General features: G+C 47.5%; 1 protein-coding gene and 1 long non-coding RNA gene across 20 annotated transcripts in view; one reads left to right on the top strand and one right to left on the bottom strand.

The window, feature by feature from the left end:
* Ttc7b (tetratricopeptide repeat domain 7B) overlaps nt 1-23,692 on the top strand; it is a 220,068-nt gene that overhangs the window by 161,815 nt on the left and 34,561 nt on the right. For 5 of the 17 annotated variants that reach the window (XM_006515326.3, XM_006515325.1, XM_030246491.1 and 2 more), the window contains 5 exons: nt 3,904-4,020; nt 10,990-11,087; nt 15,030-15,191; nt 18,476-18,526; nt 21,037-21,081. In XM_006515326.3, the coding sequence (XP_006515389.1) occupies nt 3,904-4,020; nt 10,990-11,087; nt 15,030-15,191; nt 18,476-18,526; nt 21,037-21,081 (473 nt within the window). The remainder of the gene's footprint in view (nt 1-3,903; nt 4,021-10,989; nt 11,088-15,029; nt 15,192-18,475; nt 18,527-21,036; nt 21,082-23,692) is intronic. The other 12 variants (NM_001033213.1, XM_006515334.3, XM_030246492.1 and 9 more) reach the window with 9 other exon arrangements.
* On the bottom strand, nt 4,418-9,616 carry Gm51958. 3 transcript variants are annotated; one of them, XR_003950124.1, is made up of 3 exons: nt 9,336-9,616; nt 5,349-5,547; nt 4,418-5,030 (listed from the first exon to the last, which is right to left on the bottom strand). It is a non-coding gene; the product is annotated as a predicted gene, 51958 (long non-coding RNA). The 3 variants fall into 3 exon arrangements; XR_003950123.1 differs by lacking the exon at nt 9,336-9,616 and adding an exon at nt 6,500-8,044; XR_003950125.1 differs by lacking the exon at nt 9,336-9,616 and adding an exon at nt 7,137-7,245.

Below are 23,692 nucleotides of genomic sequence, written 5' to 3'. Positions count from 1 at the left end.
ACTTCTGACTTAAGTCATGGCTGCTCTTGGTGACACGACCACCCTGATGGTCCCTCTTCTGCTCACTGCCTCATGTCCAACACTGGCATGTCCTAAGCTTTCTCATCACTTGTTTTGTTTTTCTTGCCTTGGGATTTCCTCAGTGGGTTAAATTTACAGTATCTTTGGATTCAGCAGCATCAGACTAATGCCAGTCATTGTGTCACTTATTTCCCACCAGATGTTTTCAGCCACCCTAAGACATTGATTGGGTCAGGTTTCTGGAGAGATGAGAAGCATCGGTTCTGTTTCTAACACTCTTCCCTGCCTTATAAAGCCACTGACATTCAGGAAGTGGGTGAAGAGGCAGTGCCATCTCTCCCTGCCCCCGACCTGCATTCTCAGCCTTCACATGGGCTCAGGGGTGCACGGGGGGGGGGGGGGGGGCTGCACGGGGCCTGGCTGCCTGTTTTCTTGCCTCCTGGCTCTTCCCTCTGCCAGGTTCTTTGATGCTGTTCCCAGTACCTCCTTTCCAATGCCTTCCCATCACGTGTGCTTAGCAGGTCCACTATTGTTCTTCCTGTCTAGCTCTCTTAGATCCAGCCCACACCTTTTCAGCTCCGTATCATGAGTCAAGTGTTTGAAAGCTGTTATTTCATGTTAATTAGACGTTCTTTTCCCAGCCAGGAAACTGTCACAGAGCTGCTCCCTCAAGCCAAGGCTTCAAGATGCACTCTGGCCTTTGTTCTTGGGGACAGTGAAAGGGATCATGGCTAATTGCTGCTGAACAAGGAAACATCCTCACCCACTCCCGGACTTTCCTCTGAGCCTGGCCAAACCATAAAACCTTGGTTTGCCCTTACCCAAGAGCCCAGCCACCTGCAGTGCTAAAGAGGCCTGTGGCCCCACAGTCTTAGACCACTCTCCTAGACACAACTGCTTGGCAGCAACCTTCACTTAGAAGATCCTCTAGGCCTCCAAATGGTCTCCACTAAAGACTGACAGGGGACCACCAATCAGAAGCTAGATTTGGGTTAGAAAATTATGCCTAGAAAGTTCTGGACTCATATATGCTTCAGAAGAGTTAGCTTCTGATTCCTTTCAAAAACTCTTGAGACCTCACCTCCCAACCCCTACATGGCTATCAGTCACTGTAGAGGGCCCTAGTAGGCTTCAAAGGAACTTTCATCTGTCCAGATATCATGGATGAGAGCCTAGCCCCATGCTTGCATCTGACCTTCCTCTTGGTTCTGCTGCTTATAGGTCAGGGACCACAGCTTCCCATTACCTGGCCATTTACTACCTCAGTCCAGATTCTTCACTTCAAACCAAGGTCTGAGGAGGAGGCTACAGCCCTGACATGTCTCTAGGAGCACAAGCAAGCATCTTTAGGCTTCCTCTGCTCTATTGGGAGAGAGGCAGAGCTAAGTTTGGAATGTGCTTAGGCAAGGTACTCTTGTCCTGGCTTTCAGCAGCAGTGACTTTGCTGCTCTAGGTGCTCATAAAGTTGGTCATTACATCACATGTGGCTGAAGAGCTCTCCTATGTCTCATTTATAACACTTGAAATCCATGTCTTCATCTTCCATGGGCTACAGAGGAAGCCAATGGTGGGTGGGTGTGATGAAGGATCCATTGGACAAAGAGCAGTCGTGGACACTAAGAAGGGGAGGCCAGAGAAAGGAAGAGATGGGGAGGGCTCACGCCAGAGGGAACAGGCATCCATGTCCCCATCTGTTGGAGAGAAATAAATACTACCTACCTGCAAAGGTGATTACCGGGGTGACACTACCAATGTCTGTAAGTCCCATACGCACATAGGAGGACTTCAGTAATCTGCAGCTGTCCTCTCTCCTGTCTTTATTATACCAAACCTTACCTGGTGAGGTATACTCTAAGTAGAGAGGATGGAGGAAGAAGGTGGTCATAGGAAGACATCCTCGGTCGGTATGGTGGGTTTAGCTGAACTGTAGAACAGTTAGAGAGAGGTTAGGTGCCAGAGGTTAAGATCCAGACTCCAGCCACACAGAGCTGGAGGAGAAGCAGCTGGTGAGCGCCATGGAAGTAAAGGGTAGGAGGAAGGGTCCCTCAGGGTGCATGACACGTGGTGAGATCGGGAGGTGACAGCTTCAAAGGGATCCTGACATGCTCTTGAGGTGATGAGGAGCCATGCTGTTTCTCTAGTGAGACTGAACATAAATAACCACTAGCTGGATCGGTAGCAAGGTTTCTGAGAGCTGAGCGAGGAGTGGACAAGAGGCAATTCGGTCCGTGCTCCAGCCTTCTCAAGACACTGGATGTGAGTGCTGAAGGACTGAAGGAGCTGTGCTTGGATGTCTACAAGGAAAAGGGCAGTTTGCTTGGCACTCAGGTCTAGATGGAGGCTAAAGCCACGGGCGATGTTGAGAATGTACTTTGATGATTGTGAAGGGGCTCAAAGTCCAAAGTCTAACCACTAAAGAGCAGAGCTGGGCAGGTCAGGAGGCCTGCTCCATGTCCCAATTGCCTCATGGGACTTCAGGCAGTCTTTTTTTTTTTTTTTTTTTTTTTTGGCTTTTTCGAGACAGGGTTTCTCTGTGTAGCCCTGGCTGTCCTGGAACTCAGCTCACTCTGTAGACCAGGCTGGCCTCGAACTCAGAAATTCGCCTGCCTCTGCCTCCCAAGTGCTGGGATTAAAGGCATGCGCCACCACGCCCGGCTGCAGTCGTTCTTTTTAAACAGGGTATTTCATAGCTCAGATTGGCCTGCAACTCAGTGTATAGCCACTAACAGTAATCCTCCTGCCTCCGACTTCCACATGCAAGGCTTACCATGCCCCAGTTCTGTAAGCTTTCAAAGCTTCTGAGAAGGATAGCAATCTCCTGAAGGGCTCTCTGCAGACATGTATATCAACTGAGTCATATCTCCTGTGTAATCTTATTAATAAACCAAGGTTCATGTTTAATGGATTTTTGAAATTTCATAAATAAATTGGCTTAGTTCTAAAAAGCATGCTTTTAATAAAAATCTCTGTATTTTGAATAAAATTGCCCACTCCAGTGCTTTTAACCTCACCACAGGTCATCATCCTGTGCTTGTTCATGCCTCTGTGGTGAGACTTACACTAAGCCACAGGTTGAGCACGGGCTCAGGAATCCTTGACTCCACATCTACTGCCCTCCCTAGACCCTGCAGGTGCACAGATGGCCCCATGCTAAGAGGAATGCAATTCAGGGCCTGCAGAGGTCCAAGCCAGATGGGCTCCCAGCGCAGAGAAGGGGAGTGGACACAGTCTGTCCTAACCCAGAAGCTATCTCCAGCTGACAACTGTGCACAAAGGAAAACTTTGTTTCTCTAAGGAAGTCTCGCTGTGTATGCAGACCACACTTAAGGGCAGGCCCCGTACCCAGCAGTAGATGGCCAGCACAAAATGAGCTCAATTGTATTTTTCGAAGATTTTTTTTTCATAATTCTTTGTCTAGGCATTTTTCTTATCTTAACATATGTTTTGCTTATATATTATTGTTTTGAATTTTGTGTTGTTAATGGTATTTCTGTGTGTGCAATTCTGTGTGTCTCTGCATTTGTATGTTTTTCTTGTACTTTTCTTTCAGTCTTTTTTCCTATTTGTTTGTTTGTTTGTTCTGTCCTATTCTGGTTTGCTGGATTTTGTTTTATTATTAATTCTTTAGATGCCTGTTTGTTGTTGTTTTCTAATGAGATTGAGAGAAAGAAAGAGAGTGGATTTGGATAGGTGGGACGGACCTGGGAGGAGCTGAGGGAGGGAAACTGTGGTCAGGATATAGTGTATAGAAAAATCAATTTACAATGAAAATTAAAATAAAATGAGCGCAATTGCCCCCTGCCGCAGACTGAGCCTCTTATGTAGTTTGCAAGGCGGCCTCTGGGCTGAGCTGTGTGCTTTCTCCCTTGTTTCCCACTGTAGACTACTGTTTTCCAAAGTGAAGTTGGAGTCACTCTGCCGGGGCCCGGATGAGGCGCTGCTCACCTGTAAGCACATGCTACAGATATGGAAATCCTGCTACAACCTTACCAATCCCAGGTAAGAGGCCAGTGGTGCCTGCTTTGTTTCATGTTCTCATGGGTATCTGCAAATCAGAGCCTTCTCTCATGTGCGTGACTCTGACATAGACTCTGTCACTCTCCCGTGCCCTGTTCTCCACAAGATAGAATGCTGGGACTTCATGCTTCCCTGGGGCTGACGAAGCCTCCAAGTCATGGGTGTCTTTCATTCCCCTCTCCTCCCAGCCCCAATGGCGAGTCTTAGCATCTTTTTAGAAACTGGCTAGTGGCATAGTCCAAATGAGCTTCCTACAGTAATACTTAAGGGATCTGTGTTGCTATCAGGTCACATCCTAATAAGAAGGGAATTCACTATGAACACAGTTAAAAATAATTCTGAAGAAGTTAAATTCATGACTCAGACAAATATAAAATCAACACATTAAATATTTTATTTACTTTATTCACTTGTGAAGAAGTCAGCACAAGGTTATGGCCCATTCAAAGAGGAGTTTGTAACATATATAGGCAGAAATGCTGAAATTAATTCACAAGTAGATGAAAAATAGTATTGTATAAGATGACAGACTATATTTTATGGGGCTATCTTTTCCACGGGATAGAAATCAATTGTATCCCCACAGATAAAATTTATTTGTCTTAATGGTTTTCTATAGGTTATCTCCTTCTGCCCCTTCAGAACTGTGTAGTACTGTAGTTACCAGACCGTCAAAATGCTACCCTTTTGAGTCAGCAGATCCAGGAAAGAACAGCCAGTCGACCCCCCAGGAGGTCACTAACAAACACCCCATAATCTGTTTGCCCCAAGTCTGGGGCGCACTGCCAGAGTGATTTAGCAAAGCGTTATCCGATGATTCAAGTGACTTCCTGTGACTCAGATGCTCAGAAGGCTTCTCAATTCATGGCAAGGTGGATGGATGACATACAGCATGCTCTGAAGAGTCAGGAGGCAACACGGTGTCTGTCACTCGGTGGTGCCAGGAGAGTAGGAGGCAGCCAAGTTCACTGGTGGTCATGGTCTGCAGAGACCTACAGAGAGGAGAGGTGGCTGTGAATTGGGCTGTGGCACTGGGAAGTGGGAATTTTGATTTTTTTTTTTTAACAAAAATGTCTTCAGTTGAACAAAATGTGATGTGGCTCACAGTCTAATTCCAAATCTGAGTAAGACTAGGCAGGAGGATTGCTGAGAGTCCCAGGCCAAATTAGACAAGATAATGAGCTCTAGACTAGCCTAGGCTGCAGAGAGACCGTGTTTCAACAAACAAACAAATCAAAAAGGCTTTTGCCATTAAGAAGCAAATATTCAGACTCAGAGCCTGTGGAAGTGGGTGTGCCGCGGGGACTGACCTCAGATAGACCGGCGACTCAGCTATGACAGAGCAGCTTGGAGTATGGGGCTGCCCCTGGGTAAGCCAGCTTCACTCACAGGGTCTGATAGGACTTCTGAGATGTAGTAAGTCCCCTCACGCTGCGCCTCGCTCCCTTCCTTCCCTCTGGCGAAGGAGAAGCCGTGCTGAATCTCACATTTTCCCTGTCACAGTTTGATCTGAAAATAAAAATCATTTTTACTTTAAAAATCCTACTCATCTCTATAAGCAAAAATGGGAAATGGCAGTCTTTATCTCCCTGAAAAGCCCCTTTCCCGGCCCCTCGATAGAATCAGGACGTGGGAGGCGTGGCCCTCTAACCCAGCCTGCAGCAGGTACTGCTCAGCTGGTTGCCCCCGTGGAGCCCATCTTTTGCCTGTCCCCCCTTTAGAAGGGAGAAAATAAACCATCAGCTTCCTCGTTGCCAATTCCCTCACTTCTCCACACCTCTCCCACCTCCCCACATTTCCTCCCACTTAGCAACCAAGAATATTGAATGTGCAGAGAAAAAAAATAGCAGAATTGGAAAGCCTTTAAAAATACCTAACCAAATGCCTGTGACCATATTCTTCTTTCCTTGAAAGATCTTTTAGGGACAGAGCAGGGTGTTCCCACCCTGGGGTGGACATGAGCCCTCCCAAAGCCCTGGGTATGGGTGGAGACAGGACAGCCATTATCAGAGCTCCCTGTCTGTTTCAACTTCATTTTCTCAGGATATAAATAAATGTTTCTCCGAAACCCTTTACCACTGCACAGACGTAGGCATGCCTGAGCAGCTGGGATGAGAAGTGACCCTGCCTAGGGCATGTAGCATGCACAAACAAGGCTAGCTCTGCAGTCGGCACACTTCACAGCCCCCAGATGCAATACCACAGGACCAACAACAAACAGCCTCCAGGCTCTTTAGGTCATATGGACTTTCACACAAGAATCATGGTACGTGAGAAGCATCCTTTACTAAAAATAAAATAAGCTGAAATTTGAGCAGGAAGGTTTTTACAGGGAGCAGTTGGAGTCCAAAGGGAGTAGATCTGTGCCAACCCCCTGACTCTACTGCCCTTGCCTCCATGTGCTCAGTGTGGCCTCTTTGCTTCATCTGTCTGGGTTCCCCATCGTCCCCGAGGCCCTTACCGGTCATCCTGAGGCTCAGCACGGGCCCTCAGGGCACTAAGAGGAGCTAGAGGAAGACATGGGCCAGCCTGAGAGTGGCCAATGAGAGCAGCCCCTGACTGTATGTTCTCGGCAGCTCTTTCCATCTTTATTTTTGCTTGAGGGAAATCTCAATAGAAGCGGGTTGCAGAGCTGAGCTTGGACAAGTTGTACCAATGGGGCTCCACCTGCGCTTGGAGGACACAGTTTCTGCTTTGAGCAGTGGGTGGACGTTCTCCCCAGGGTACATTTGGGGAAGTGCTGTGGTTTCAGATTCTCTTTTCCTGGGTCTGAATGTTTTCCTGCATTTAAGATAGGGATCTGACTTGCTCGTCTTCTCTCCCTTAGTAAAGAACAAAGCCCTCTCAGTTCTTCTCCATAATGACTTAGCCACTCAGAACAGCGTGAACCTGACCAGACTCTCACCAGAAAGGTCCCCATGGGCTCTCAGCATCCCAAATCGCATCATTTCAGCCGGGGCTGATAGTGATCGCTTTCACTGAGAACTTCTCTGTGCCAGCACCAAACTGGGCCTCTACTCCCTATAAGCCTTGCAAGACAGCTACTGTTGCCCCAACTTTAGAGGAAATGAAAAGCTAAAGGAGAGTGTGCAGCATACCCAAGTTTTCCAACTTTGATTTGAGTGGAGTTACCATCAAACAGGAGGCTGTCTGACACTAAAGCTCTCTCTGTGACAGCATACTGCTTCTGTTGATGACAGCCAGATCCTCCTCCTCCTCCTCCTCCTCCTCCTCCTCCTCCTCCTCCTCCTCCTCTTCTTCTTCTTCTTCTTCTTTCTCTTCCTCCTCCTCCTCCTCCTCCTCCTCCTCCTCCTCCTCCTCTTCTTCTTCTTCTTCTTCTTCTTCTTCTTCTTCTTCTTCTTCTTCTTCTTCTTCTTCTTCTTCTTCTTCTTCTTCTTCTTCTTCTTCTTTTGTCAGTCACTTCTTTCCCACCTCTGATCACTGCCACCTGAACCTTCTCTGTCATTAGCCTTAAAATGACATCCTTATGATTGGAAAATCTTGTTTTCTTCCTAACTCCTATGTCAATCACTTACTAACAAACAACATTTAAAGCTGACACACACTGTTGCAGGTTTTCTTTACTTTAGGCCTTCTAATAATCACCAGTGTTTTGGTAGGGCTTTTTTTATCTTACAGAATGTGTTCTCCTTCTGCCTTCAGAAAAGCAGAATGAATGGGCAAGTGCCATGTTGGATCAACTCTTCTTACTGCTCACAACTCTTCTTACTGACACAAGGCTCAGACACAGTGAAAGCTTGTGTGATTAGGACCCAGGCCTCAGAGGGTTTTAGAGGTTTAGTCCATTATCATGGCAGGGAGCATGGCAGCACGCAGGCAGACATGGTGCTGAAGAAGGAGGTGAGCGTTCTGCATCGAGATCTACAGGCAGCAAGAAGAGTGAGATTGCAGCGCTTGGCTTGGAATTTTGAAACCTCAAAGCCCAGCCTCTGTGACACACATCTTCCATTAAGGGCACACCTAACTCCAACAAGACCACACTTCTTAATCCCCCTCAAGTAGTGCCATTCTCTAATGACCAAGCATTTGAATCTGTGCACCCATGAGAGCCTTTCTTATTCAAGCTACTACATTCTACTGCCTGACCCCTATAGGGGTCATATATATATCATAATGCAAAAAAAAATTCATAAAGTCCGACTCCAAAAGTCCCATAGTCTATCACAGTCTCAACACTGTTTAAAAGTCCAAAGTCTCTTCTGGGATTCAAGGAAATCTCTTGACTGTTTGTTACCCCCTATGCAATCCAAGTCAAAAAGCAGATAACAACTTCCAACCTACAGGGCATGGAATATACATCAGCATTCCAAAAGGGAGGAAAGGCGCATAGTGAGGAATGCTGGACCAAACCCAGACCCTCACCTCTCCTTTCAGCCTCTGTTAGGGTTCCTGTCTGCAGCCCCTCTCTGAGATGAAATATATATTGTGTACCACACAATATCACAAGAGGCAAAGCTGTGATAGGAACTCTGGCGTTCTGACTCCTGGTCTTTCACCACCACACCCTGTCTCTTGTGTTTAGCTTCTGCAGCTGTGGAAGACAGGAAGAGTCTCTAAGAGAAACTACAGTTCCCATTTTAACCAGTGTTTACTATATATGCTCTGACTTGTCAGTCGTAACAGGGGAACAGTAATTCCCTGGAGGTGTATGCTTTGTATATAGACACCGTAGACTTGGGGTCTTGCTGATTTCCTCTCCTGAAAGTACCTCTCTGCACCCCTGAGATCTAGGAAGAAAACATTCAATATGAAGAAAGGATATCCCCATTTTGAACAATGTGTAGTTAGTTGTCTTGAATGCTGTTTTTAAAGGGGCAATGGAAGACAAACTGCAGGATAGACCCAGAGGTAGTTGCTCTACCAGTGGAAGGAGATAGGTCTTGTATCATTATTAATGATTCTGGATGCAATTGATTTCTACTGTTTGAAGTGGGGAGCCCTTAGATTCCCACATCTCCCATAATTGCACTAGAAGGCCAGACAGAGGTGAGCTGTCTCTGGGAAACTCACCAGGCATAGTGACCGAGACAAGTGTTTAAAGGGAACTGTGTTTCTGACCCTTGGCATGTGCCTGGAAGTTTTAACTAGCCAGAATGCGCTATCTGTACACTCTTTCAACTGTTACCCAGTTCTGAATCTTTACTTCCATCATCTAGCCAGAAAAGTCACCCAGGTACAGTGGCTTTCTCAGTGATGATTCATTAGTGACAGACAGAGAGTAAGAGCCCAGATCCCCATCCAGGCTCCAGGATCCCAGCTTTTGGATCCCTTCATACCTCACACGTGGCAGCCAGGCTCATTCTCTGCAGCTTGGTGAGGTGGAATCCCATAACATTACAGCTGCAGTACCCCAGTGTGGTCCAGCGGGCGCCCAGGCAGGTCAATGCCTCGTGGGTTCCAGAATCGTCGTACATTGAGACAAAGCCTTCTGAAAGCTCCCTGGACGAGGAGCCTTCGCAGTGTTCAGATCACCAACCCTTTGTGACTGCTTATATTAAAAACACTACATGACCAGACCAGTGTTAGAAACATTCAGCACATGTTGTATGATTATCTGCTCAGGAGTTTGTATTGTCTTCTACTAAGGGAGATTTTTTTTTGTTTCCCAGTGTGGAAATAATTAATAGTGCAGCTTCCAGCAAGTCTGTACGGATGATGTGGTAAATGCAGGCTGACAGTCTGCGCTGAGCGAAGTTTCCTCGGCTTCCTGTGTTTCTCTAACTACATCTCTGGACATGGAAATTGTAGCCTGTAAACTGGGTTAAGGTTCATAACAAATCTCGTTTGCCACTTTCAAACAGCAGCAGCTGCACACAGGAAGGAAATTGTGTTCCTTGAAATTGTAGATTTCAAATGGCTTAGAACCCCCAGACATTATCATGATAGGAATAATAACAATAATAATTTCTACCTATTTCATAGATTTGGGATCTCTATGGCCTAAGGTCCTTTAACTGCTTCACCCCTGTTCAGCCTGCAGTGGCTTCCATGTAACAGTGACAGTGACAGTTAGGGATGCCAAGCCTGTTTTGTAGGCCAAGCTGGAGAAAGGGTAGTCAGAAAGATGGACAGTGCAGGAAGCTGGTGAAGTAGCTGTCTGGATGCAGGCACCAAAGCCTGTTGTGATTGCCCCAGGTTCCCTCCAGCCAGCCTTTGAAGCCCGGGAAAGCCAGAGGGCCACAGCCCCCAGTTCTGCTGTGATTGTTCACTGAAGTGCTCCACACTGTCCTCTCCTCCTGTAGTAAATGAGAATATCACCCATGTAAGGGACTTAAGATTTATCTGGGGACACACTCAAGTTCACGACTGATCGATCACTCGGAACCTTATATCCAGCAGCTGCCGGAGAGCTGCCGAAGCCCCGACGAGTGGTGATTGCCTGGGGCGTCCTGGTATACTCAGTCTGGATGAAGCCTTTGCACTGTACGGTTCAGGAAATGTTCTGGGTAATTCTCCTCATGCCACAGAGTTCATAGCCCTGCTGTGGTTGGCAAAGTCATCTTGGAGGGTAGCGTGCAAGACTCTGTGTGTACAACATTGTAAGAACGTGTGCAGGTGCGGGCACGCCCCGGCGCATCTGTGTGGGTCAGAGGCGATTTTCAGGAGTTTCTTCTCTCCCTCCATTGTTGTGGGTATCAAAGTCACACGTGAGGCATAGGCGGCAAGTTCTATTTCTATACCCACTCAGCTGTCTCAGCAGCCCAGTCTTCTCTTATATGCTATAGTGACAGAGGAGTAAAAGCAGCAAGGACCTGTGGGCATCTCGGAAGCTCTGTTTGTGATATGCATCACTGTATGTGTTACTGAAGCCCTGGGTGCAGGACACCTTCAGGTGTGGACAGACAGACATAGGTATCCCCGTGCTTCGCACGCTGGGCCAGCTTGGCCTTGGCCTTTCAAGTGACTGACATTTACAGTGTGTTTTTGCAGTGACTCTGGACGTGGGAGCAGCCTCTTAGACAGAACCATCGCTGACAGACGACAGCTTAATACAATCACTTTGCCAGACTTCAGCGATCCTGAGACAGGTGAGAATCAAGAGCCAGAGGGGGGGTGCTGGGGGGGGAGCAGAAGGTGGGACCAGGTGCTGGGTTGGTATTTGAGATTGACAGACCCCAGGAGTAGGGTGGAGGGTGAAAGGGGTTGGGGTAGAGTGTGGGGAGAGGCCTCAGGCAAATAACTGGACACTTAACTGAGAGGTGCCCCTTCAGCCTCATTTTCCAGTGTTGGTTCACAGTGAGGAAATTAGTATCATTAGCCCAGATCAACTCTTAAATCTATTTCCCCTTGTTCTGGGAACTTAAACTTTGAAACTGCAGTTTGGTGGCTTCTGTGTGCGGCAGGTTTCCTCTCTTCTCTGTCTCCTGTAGGCTTCTGCCCTTGTTGAAATCAGCCATTCTGAGCTCTAATCAGTTGCATACATAAACACACATGCTTCCAGTAAGAGGACCTGTCTGGTGACAGGGGCTTCTGAGCTACTAGTTCTACTGTCCTCATGTGGTGGCCCATAGCATTTTACTGCCTCTGAGCAAATGTTTCTACTTGGCTGGTAAAGACCTCTGGGGGTAGTGTGCTCCGTGAGCATGCGTCCACAGCTCCCTGGATGCAGGGAAGGAAGCGCACCTCCCTAATTTTCATAGCTACAAACAAACAGCTCCAGCAGTAATGCTGGGTCATCACTGACAATCTGGGAACCCTACAGACCCACAAAACATAATGAACTTCACTCAGCTTCGAGCTTTAGAGGTAGTTCTAGGACACCATTAGAACCAGCTCTGCCACCCGCCCACACACACACACACACACACACACACACACACAAAGGGATGCTGGAAGTCTTAGTCTTTCTGTGGCTCACTTCATCTTATATGGACTGACTTTAGAGAAGGAGCCTCGGGGTCGCTTTCCTGTCCTTGTGACACATCCCCAAACCTTATCTATCCCCTGGAAAATCTACCCCTGGATGGCTGGTAGGAGTGGGCTCTGGGAGTGTGGTGGTTCTCCCAGAACCCATCTCATCGTCCTCCTGACTCATTCCTGCCAAGGCTCGCTTTCACCAGATTCAAAATCAGCCCAAGACCTTCCATCCAAAGACCCTGGGCCCCCTGTTCAGTGATTGCTGGTTATAAGTTGTGGTTTAATAGCGTTTAGCCAGGCCAGACGGTACTGTTCACAGGCAGCTCTGGGAATAGCTCACCCCAGGTTGATCGGCCTGTGTGGGTGGACACGGATGCCAAGGCGTAGCCCTGCTTTTGTGGACACAGTCATCCCAGCAGGCTTTTAAGGCCCTCGTAGAAAGGAAAGGTCAGACTATTGGGGCTCTAGACAAAATGAGATGAGGCTGGGACTATTGCCACTGCTGATATTCAAGCTGACTCCAGCGAGCTGCTGTGGCTGCTGAGGGCTACCAGCCCCTCTGCCCTCTTCCTCAGTGTCCCATGAGATTAGTCATATAAAATCTCAACCTCTTTTCTTTTAGCTGGCTTGGATCTTATTTTTCTCTTGAGGTCCAAGAGTTGAAGGATTGCTGTTTATCAATAACGGAGAGCTGCAGGAAAGGAATGAGGCCCTTTTTCTTGCTGCCTTGTGTTCATGGGAACATCTTCACTATGGCTGTCAGGGATGCCCTCTTCTCAGCTGCCATGTTATCCGAGTGGACCACGTGGTTCTGGCTAGAATAACCACCCCTCTCCATCATACTGCCTCTCATGTGGCTGAGCCCTTGGAAAGATCCCCTATTCCAAGGAAATGCAAGTATCTGGAGTTTGGGCTTCTGGTTCCTATATCCCTACCAAACAGCAATGGAGACCGTCCCCTCCCAGACACAGGCCACAGACTTCACTATGTAAGTGAACCCTCCAAGACCCCTTTTTGTCTGACCTGCTGTGAATCAGGGCTGTTTACACAGTATCCTCTAACAGGTAGACCAGGGATCAGGGAACTAGGAGGCCTCCTCACAGGAAGTCTTATCATTGAGCATAAAACACTCTGAAGTGACAGTGTAAGTCAGAAGACATAGGAAGGTTTGCCTAGACATGGAAACAGTGCCTCCATATTGATTAATAAAAGCCGCTTTTCTTTGGTTCCTTGTGAGGTGTCTGGGGGCAGAGTTACCTTAGACTCACACCTTCGTCCATCTGCCTCCACTGCCCATGGATCTGTTCCTCTCAACGTGATTTCATTTCAAGAGAAAACGCCACTTCCAATTCAGTCACAAAGCTGACTAGTGCTGTACCGTGGAGAAGTGCCGGGCCCATGGCTGGCCTCCATCAGCATCCCCCTCTTGCTGAAAGCAGCCTCTTCAGAAGGTTTCTGTTTACGCTTCTGAGAAAGCACGCCCCTTCCAGGAGCAGTCACTGCCCTGCGCTCCAGTCCTGATCATCGCTTCCCACACATCCCTCGACAGTGCCCTCATTCTGTCTCAGAACCCTGAAGTGCTGCAGGACCCCGAGCTTTGCACGTGGGATTCTCAGCCAGCACTGTCTCGGGCATTGTTCTTCCTTTGCCGCAGCTTTCAGCTCATGTGGTCTGGCAGCGGCTAGCTAACTGCACATCCACTGCCACCTTGCTCGTTTAGTAAAGACTGGTCCACAGAGCAGAAGAGAAAAGGGAGGCCGTCCAGCTGTGCTCTAGCAGGAGTGGCGCTAGGGTCAGGTTCTGTCCAGGAGAACCAAGCTGGCAGGTGGCAGCGTGCTTTCACTGATAGCCGTGCCTGATGTTTACTTTCCTAAACCCCAGGGCATCTGACACAAGCAAAGTCACACAGTGCTGACATCAGAAAGAGGCCATAGCTAAAGCAATAACAACTTTCCGTTGTCTTGATTCTGCCACTCTGGGGCTCGGGGCTAAAAGCCCCCACTCATACAGACCATCTTGAGAATCAAAAGATCATCTTGGTGTACATTTGGTTTTCTCTAGAATTTAAACGTATCAGAATAGAGATTCTAATATAATGAATTCTTCATACACACACACACACATATATACATGATAAGAACTTTTAGAGGTATAAAGAATAAACCCTGAATAAGTTTTATTAAGCAGACAGGTTACGACGAAGCCCCCATTACAGAACATGACATTTCTTCTGCTGTCCCCTGGCTTCACACCTTCCCCTAGGAGGTCCCAGCCAGTAAAGAGCAGGAATCAGTGGAGTGACAATTTTGAAGCTATGGGTCCTTGTCTTTTCTTTGGAATAAGTCAGTAGTTTCTGAAATAAAGGGAGGGGGGACTATTTTTCTTTCTTTTGCCTTCAAAACAGGCTATGGGGTAAGGGGGCCTCTCTCCCATCATTGGTGGCTATCACCAGACACCTATCCAGAGCGAAGAGCTTTTCACCTCAAAGTCTGATGCCTTTTGTTTGGGAAGGTTTCTGGTTGCAGCTGTGGTGGTCTTTGCATCACCCCATACTCTGCGGTTGTCAGGACTATGGTACTGAGGGCTGCGGTACAAGCTTTCTTTCCAAAGGGCCAGCCAGTGCACACAACAGGAGACCACCCAATAGCTTAGCATTCCATTGTCACGACACCGGGACCATGGGACATGTCATTGTACTCAGCCCACTGCACCTTGAGAAGCTTGAGTTTTCAAGTGAATTTATATAAGTGCTTCTTAGAAAAAACAAATCTGTGGGAATAAGAAGGGTAGCGTGTCCTGCAGAAGGCCCTGCGTGCTGCAGGTTACAGATGGGTTTTTTTTCAGGGGATCACTGCTGAGTCTGTGCCCAGGTAAACCAGAGGTATTTTTACTCCATGATGTTGCAGAGCAATTAAATAACCAGTGGAAAACAGATTTGTTTTCTTTGAAAAGCGCTTGTATCCTTTCCAAGCAGAGGAGTGACTGTATTACATGACCTCATTTTCTTTGCAGATTATGTGAGTATATTAAAAGCTAGTTGGTTTTTTCTTTGTGTTTCTAAAGGTTTTTTTTCTTTTGCTTTCATTCTTTTTTTTTTCTCTTTCACTTTTTAGTGTCAGACTCCTCCTCCTCCTCTTCTCTGTCAAGAACGGAGTCTCCTCTCCACCTGTTTGTGTCTTCTCCTCTTCATTCTCATCCCAAACCTGACATCTTTGTGTGGCCCCCTGCTGCTCATTCATTCAGTGACCCAGGTCCCCGCCATGAACCTTCATTCTGTAAACATGGTTTTTCCTTCTCCTCAGACTCCCTCCCCCTTCATTTGCCTGTGGTATTATTTTCTGATAATCTTCCAACTGATAAGCTGGCTAGGAAATGTGTCAGGGAAGATCTTGCATAATTGAAAATCCGAAACTGTTGGGAACAGATGGAAAGGTAAGAGCACAGGCAGTGACCACATTCGAACCTCTCCTGGAAAGTAAAGGAGCCGGGACCCAGGACAGAGCAGTTACAGCCTTTCCAGAGTGGCTTCCCGTTTGGTCCTTCTGCGCTTTCCTGGAGCGGGCATAAAGTCACGAAAACAGGATTCCTACAGCAAAGTTAAGGGCTGAGGAGATGAAAACAGGATTCCTACAGCAAAGTTAAGGGCTGAGGAGATGAAAAAACAGGATTCCTACAGCAAAGTTAAGGGCTGAGGAGATGAAAACAGGATTCCTACAGCAAAGTTAAGGGCTGAGGAGATGAAAACAGGATTCCTACAGCAAAGTTAAGGGCTGAGGAGATGGCTGTTGACAAAATGCTTGAGACATGAGCAAGGAGACTTAAGTTTGGTCCCCAGCACCCACTTGGAAGCAGGGAACAGCTCTGCAGCTATAGCCCCAGGGCTGGAGGGACAGACACAGCAGACTACAGCTGGTCTGCCTACCAGTGGGAGACTCTGTCCTACAAAACAAGGTAGGCCCACGGTGTGCGGCAGCACACCCCCTTTAAGCCTTGGGAGGCAGAGGAAGGCAGATCTCTGTGAGTTTGAAACCAGCCTGGTCTATGTAGCAAGTTCTGGGCCAGCCAGAGCTACTTAGTGAGACCCTGTCTGAAAACAAAACCAAAATAGACATCTTACCTGAGGCTATCTCTGCCCCACAAACACATGCACATCACTTACACACCTGTGTACCCTCCATCTCTGCCCCACAAACACATGCACATCACTTACACACCTGTGCACCCTCTATCTCTGCCCCCCAAACACATGCACATGCACTTACACACCTGTGCACCCTCTATCTCTGCCCCCAACAAACACATGCACATCACTTACACACCTGTGTACCCTCTATCTCTGCCCCCCAAACACATGCACATGCACTTACACACCTGTGCACCCTCCATCTCTGCCTCCAACAAACACATGCACATCACTTACACACCTGTGCACCCTCCATCTCTGCCCCCCAAACACATGCACATGCACTTACACACCTGTGCACCCTCTATCTCTGCCCCCCAAACACATGCACATGCACTTACACACCTGTGCACCCTCCATCTCTGCCTCCAACAAACACATGCACATCACTTACACACCTGTGTACCCTCTATCTTTGCCCCCAACAAACACATGCACATCACTTACACACCTGTGTACCCTCTCACACATGCATAGGCACACACACAGAAGAACAAGCCAGCTATAATATTTTGCAAATAATCCTAAAAATGTCTGCATTTCAGTTTGGAAGTTAATTAATCCCAACCTCATATAACAGTGAAAGCCAAATTCTAAAGATGACATTCACCTGCCTGTCAACACGGAATGGAAGGCACTTAGAGCTCTGCTCCCAGAACCTTCCACTCGAGGCCAGTGCCAGCAGATTACAGAGTACATTTAAGAAATGTGTTGGGAACTGGTTTTTACTTGCAAAGGCAGGGTTTCTGTCGTGAAAGTGTGGAGTGACAGAATAGCACCTTTGCCTAATCTTGATTTCAAATAGTACAGAACTTTTGAAAGTCTACTTCAGGAAGCACCAGGACGCAATCAGTTTGGTTGTTTGTTTGCTTAATCCCTATATTAAAATGAAGCACACTGGTGGGTGAAGTCCTTAAAAGGGACCTAAATATGGTGCTCACCGTGAGCGAGAGTGAGCTGAGCCTGTTCTTCTTCACTCGATTATTTAATGTGCACTCCTGCCAGCAGTGCCTGCAGATTTCATCTGCATCTGTGATTTATAAGGGCTCATCTTTGTTCCAAATGCTGTTACATGCTGAACAAAAGCCCATAACAGGCTACTGCCAGGAGGAACCACTCTGTCTAGTGCGCTCGTTCGGTGGCAGGTGCCGTTATGTAAGCCTCCATATAGGTCAGGAACAAAGGTCAACCAAAGAAAGGCACATTCACAGTGACTCTGACCTTGCTCATTTGCATATGGCTTAGCTTTTAAGGCAGCCCCAGTTCTATGAAATGGAAGATAAAATTGATATTTATAAGCTGTTTATGTTATCTTTTTATCTACCCCAGAGCAGCATTTTCTCTCAATATAGTAGTGCCTAGGGGCAATTGCCAACTTCAATTTTTTTTCAAGAAAAAAATTTTTTCTCTTACATTGGCTTTTTTTTGTTTTTGTTTTTGTTTTGTTTTGTTTTTGTTTTTTTGAGACAGGGTTTCTCTGTATAGCTTTGGCTGTCCTGGAACTCACTTTGTAGACCAGGCTGGCCTCAAACTGAACTCAGAAATCCGCCTGCCTCTGCCTCCCAAGTGCTGGGATTAAAGTCTTGCGCCACCACGCCCGCCCGGCTTACATTGGCCTTTGTTAAATTTATTATCTTAAATGAGATCCTGTGGTTCTAGAATGATGTCATACATTCCATTGCCCACTGTTTGCACAGCAAACCCACCAACCTCAGCACCCCGCCAGGTTTTGTCAACCTAGGAGCCCTGCATTTCTTCTGAAATTCTGGCTCTTACAGGGGGGCCTTTAGAGTCATCTAATTAGTAAATTGGAACAATGAGGACCCACTGGGCTTCCTGCTAACTGTGGCTTGCCCCTACCCAGTGCCCTGCAGTTACTCTCAGAGAAGCCATGAGCCACTGTCCCATCCTCTGGGAGTGCCTGGCTGGTAACCAGCTGTTCGCAAGGATCTTTCTTCCTCATAGATGCACTTGTTAATCTGGGAAGGCAAGCCACTGGTAATAGAGTTTCTTGATCTAATTGTAGAGAGCTTCAACCCTCTTGCCTAACAATGAAAACTGGCCCAGCCCTGCACTCTTATAGACTCAGGGTTGCAGGCCTGTGTGGGGAGACCCAAAGCCTGCTGGTTTCATTGTCTGTCTCTTCTTTTTGGAATTCCCTGCTTTGGGACTCCCACATGGCATCAACGGGTCAGCTTAGCCTTTCCTTACTTAAAGCAAAAGTCGCTTTAAGTCAGTGGAAAATAAACTGATTCCAGCCAGCCAGGTTGCAGTTGGGAGGTTACTAGAACCCTCTTTGCTATTGTAGCTTTAATTTTGAGTTTTCAACTGTTTTGTTGTTTGGTTTTAATTTTTGGTTTGATCTGTTGTCCCAAGGCAACTCTCCAGAAGCACACTTTCATGGTTTTCCCTCCCTCTTTTCAGTTAGTAAGTAGCCTTCAGATCTATTCGATCTATTCGCCCTCCGAGGTCTCTGGAGTCACGCCTCCTCCACTGTTGAATGTGTGCTGTGGTTTGGAGTGTTGGGAATGTTGGGATGATGTGATCCCCCCTCGCTGTCACCCGCCTGTCCACTCCGCCACCTGGGCACCGTGGCCTGAGACTCCAGGGTGCAAACAGCCGAGGCAGTGCTGCTCTGGGGACTACAGAGGAAGAGGCAGGGAGAGCAGCTTCCTTAGGGAGCACAGAGAGCAGACGGCTCCCTCCAACACAAGGGAGTGGTAGGAGTGGAGAGATGGCTCCCGTACTTCACAGGGCTTCCTGCTCTTCTGGCCTGGAACACCAGCTTCAGACGCTTTGATGCCCTCCTGTGACCTCAGCAGTCATGTAACATGTGGCATATATTCACACACACACACACACACACACACACACACACACACACATACACACACACACACAAGAGACAGAGAGAGAGACGGAGAGAAACAGAAACAGACAGACAGACAGACAGTAAGCCATGATAGGAAAGAGGTGCATTTTGATTACGTTAAAACATCACAAAAATTTTTTTCCACCAGGCCCATTTAACACCAAGTTCCTCTAAGAAAATGAAAAAAAAATTTTTTCCAACAAGTAGACTATATTAAAGCCTTTAACTATCTATTGCTTCGTTTGAAGCTTGTAACATTTATACAAAAGATTTAAATATTTTTCATAAAACAGGTCCAAGTCTCTGAGAAGGGCCAGTTCTGTCGACGGTCCCTCATCTGTAAAAGTATGGATGAAAAACTATAGCTGCATGCTCCTGTGTCGTTTGACGGGGCTTTGACCTGGGTTTAAGGCCCAGCCACATGCCGTCCTGAGATGTAGCCCTGGAAGCAGAGACTCTCAAGGAAGGGCCTCACCACACAGAAAGTCTCTTCAGACTTTCTATCTCTTCTGGATGGCTCCAGACTACAGGGTCCCTCCACACTGCCTCTAGACCCAAAGCCCAGAGGCCCTGTTCTCAGCTGCTCTAGCAGCTCTTACTGGGGAGAAAACGATGTAGGAAGTTTCATTTCCCTCTCCAAGTGTGCAATAAAGCCAACAAGGACGCCTGGGGCTCTTGGCTCCCACCTTCCAGTGGCGGTGAAGGCTGCCTCCCTGTTTAGGAGTAAATTCCCTGGGAGGAGAACACGCAGAGTAATGAGACAGCAGTCGACCAGACGGAGAAGAGCATCACGGAGAAGTGTGGTTCCACTTCGTCATGGCGAGTGATGGCTTTACATCCCCACACCTTAATGAGTAACACAGTCCGAAAGGAAATGCTCAAACTGCATATTTTACCCTCTGTTCCTCAACACTAGTTTTGAATATTTTTTTTCAATTTTTATTATTTTATTTACATTCCCCTATTTTTGAATTTACAGTGGGAAAAAAAAAGTCCTGATTGAGACAATCTTTTTCAAATATAACCTTTCTTTGCTATTTACATTTAGTCAATATTAATTTAATATAATTTTTCTTAATTACTTCTGGGGCACCTTTCTTTAAATGAGAATGAATGGAATTATAAGCAGTTGGCAAGTCAGTATAGATGTGGGTGTCCACAACAGGGAAGCACCAAGCTACCCTGTACCATGTACTGCATGGTACTACAGTCATGGGTAACCATGCCAGGCTTAGAGCAGCCTCTCCAGGCAGAGGGCTCTGAGTAGCTCCAAAGTGAACATGCAGTATGGTAGGTGAGCTGCTGAGGAAACTTCTGTCCACTGTAGTCCTCCAGAAGGTACTGCCTCCAACCCAGGACCACCAGTGTGGATCACCCTGACAGCTGGCTTCTCCTCGCATGCTCATGAATGGCTTCCCTTCATGCTTGTGTGTGACCACTTGGCCTACCAGCCTTGGCAGTACTGCTTCAGCCTCGCATGCCTCCTGGAGACAACATAGCCTCTCCTTGCTTCGTGGACTCCTGTCCCAAAGCTTTCCCCTGGAAAGATCTTCTCCTTCTCGGGAGAAGACATTTTGTCTGTTGTTAACTTATTGAAACTCTGTTAAAGTGGCTGGGGAACGGATTCATGTTGGAGCTGTGGCAGTGGGCATCTTAAAATATTCTTCCCTCAGGGTAAAATGGAAGTTCTACTGAGAGTGGTGGCCAGCGTTTATTAGAGAGTCCAGTGGGAGGCAGTATGGGCTGTGGGGATTAGTACAAGGCAGCAGTTGTCTGCTAAGCTGCTGTGGCCCTGGCTTTACTATCACAGTGATGGACATGCACAGAGGGAGGAGAAAGACAGTGATGCTCACAGATAAGGAAGGTGTATGATAACAGTAGAGAGCCACTGCCTCAGCAACAGGATGGCCTTGTAGGAAAGATAGGCAGATCAAGTCTAATCCCTTGGGGACATTGGGTCAGAACTAAAACGTTTAATATAAAGCAAACAGTATAGATAGCATACCTAATTTGGTGGCTGAAATACGAGTGGCCTCTCTCATCTCTTCTTCCTCCAAAACCTGAGAGCCGTTGCTGATCTCATCAGGACATGCTGGGATGGAGGAAGCAGGTATGGAAACAAGAAGGTCACAGCTGCCAGCAGGCTGCAGTGTTGGACAGATGGCATTTCTAAGCCTTGCTTAAGAGACAGTCTTTTCCTATTAACATGAGAATGTTTTAAGCAAGCTGACTGGCAGGATCCTTAATCATTCAGATTGCTGTTAAGAACTCAGGATCTTTAGGAGGGGAAATTACTGCTTTCTCTCCTTGCTCTCATTGGTTTGGGGGCACAGCTTCTAGGCGTGGACACTGAATGAAGTCTGATGTGGGATAACACTGAATTGTTAGGGGGCAGGGAAATGAGCTCCAAGCTCCATTAACGAGGGATTGCTACATGCCTGATGCCAGAGTGCCTTGGGTTCTTCTCAGAAAAGAGGTGAGGAAGGCAGCAGGTATGGGCTGCAGCAGCGGAGGTGGAGAGGATGTGGGTGAGGAATGGGGTGTGGCAGCCTCATGCTCCATCACTCTCTCATGTTCATCACATGAAGCAATCCAGTCAGTCCTCCAGGGCTGGGCTCCTGCCAAGTGTCTGTCCTGTGTATCTACTGCTGTCTCCCTTTTAGTAAAGGATGTTTATCACACATAGCGTGACAAGTGTCCATTGCTCCCAGCTCTGGGATAAGCACCAGTTCACCAGGTAGACAAGATCTCATTTGCTCCATGCTGAGAAGACAGAGGCATGAAAGGAATCCCAGGGGTCTTCCAACCACAGCTGCTTGTCCAGTCCCACCAGTTAAAAGGGGAGCCAGACTAGAATGTGTGCCCTTCATTCAGGGTCCCTATTTGTGAAAGAGCAGGGTGACCACACCTAACTAAGCCTCCTACTTTCACCTAACAGAACTGTTGCCTTTAGGGTCCCTTTGAATGATGAACTCTGGTGGCTAAGTAGAACTCATATATAGTCACGTTGAAATCTGTATGAAATCAACCACAGGCCTCTCTTTCCATACACATGAGCTTGGCCAAAGCTTCAGCTGAAAAGCAATTGGAGCCGACTGTTGCTAGTGTCCTACTTATGGCAGGGTTTCTGAGCAGCTCTGGATGTGAAAGGAAACCTCAGGAGGGCCCAGAGCCTAGATCTGCAGTCCCTGGGATCTGAGGCCTTGGTTCTCCACCCACAGAGAAAGGTCTTCCCACCCTTGTTCCTGGTATTCTCCACCCCAAGGCAGCCCAGCAGAACCTAGACAAAACTGGACTGGGATAAGAACAGTTCTTCAACATCCCTTCACCTTTTTATCAGGTGTCCCAGGCAGCACAGAGGGGAGGAGGAGGAGGGTGGGTAACAAAATCTGTGAGCCAAGGAAATGCAGGCTGCCCAGTTTCAGGGCATCTTAGCCCTTTGCCATTTGAGCACTTTGCTCACAAACCCTGGGCCAGCTTTTAGGGCACAGTCACCTGCCTCCGCCCACTCCAGCCAAGCTGATCCTGCGGTGGCTTGTCCCAGCCGTGCCATAAGGGAAAGGATGCTTGTCTCCTTGGCAGGGCCTGGCAGCTGCAGCACACGGCACTGTGCTCCCTGGGTCACAGCACTGATAAGCACTTCTCAAGTTAGTGTGATAAATAAGAGATGCAGAGCAGCCTGGGCATGGTGCCTGGCTCATCTGTTGAGCCTGATAATTTGGAAACATCCCTCCAGAGTCTTGGATTTCAAGCTGGAAATATGTCCTTTAGTCTTCCTTCGGGTTTCTTTTCCAAGACTCTGTCTCCACTATTCCCCTGGGTCATGCAAAATGTGCTTTTGCTGTGGTGAGGGGGAGGTGGGGGGGGAAGGAGTTCCTTAAAGACAGATGGAGAAGCAGCATTTCTACTGTGCCCACGTAAGTCACAACCACAGTATATATTCCTGCTTACCTTGTCAGTCCTATTCCACAGTAAAATAGCTGCTGTTCTGTTGTGCTGTTAGTGATGCCTCCGAACTCTAACCAGAGGAAGACTCACTTGCTATGTTACTGCAAAGAACAGTGGATGCTAACTCTGGCCATGGCTACCTGCTATTAGAACCCTCTGACTCCTCTACTATCTATCCCAGGTTCATCGCAGCAAGGCCCTTGTGATACATGTAACAAGGAATTGACCGAGAACAGGGAAGGGTTCCTGACCACCCTCCTCATCCTCTCTCTTTGGTGGTTTAATTGTATTAGAGAGAGAAAGTCAATAAATGACATCAGTGTTTAATTCTGTTCCTGAGATTTCCAGCAGTGTGACAGATACACTGAAAAAATCCTTGGAAGTCACGAAGGTCAGGGCCTTCCCCCATTACGAGACCAGAGAACACTGGCTGTATCTTCTGAGTGCCATAGTCTATGACCTCTGAACAGCATAAAAAGATGTCTGCTCACGACTCTTTTATTTACTCTACAAGCGTCTGCCCAGTGCCTTGAGTGACTTGACATTACTGAAATGACTTTGAAAAACCCTAAACAGAAGATACCTTGTCGTCTTTTAGAACCACGCAATCAAATATGGAAGGCGGGTGCATCTACTTTGCAGCCTGTAGACTGCATGGTGATAACGACACTCACGTGCAAGGACCCAAGGCCTCGTGTTCTGAAGGGACAGCAGGAGGCTCGCTGCAGCCTTCCTTCAGGAGGTGGCCTTTATGGCTGGGTGTTGAGGTTGGG

The sequence above is a fragment of the Mus musculus genome, chromosome 12 (assembly GCF_000001635.26).
Source record: "Mus musculus strain C57BL/6J chromosome 12, GRCm38.p6 C57BL/6J".
Taxonomy (NCBI): domain Eukaryota; kingdom Metazoa; phylum Chordata; class Mammalia; order Rodentia; family Muridae; genus Mus; species Mus musculus.
This window is presented reverse-complemented; position numbering and strand designations above follow the sequence as displayed.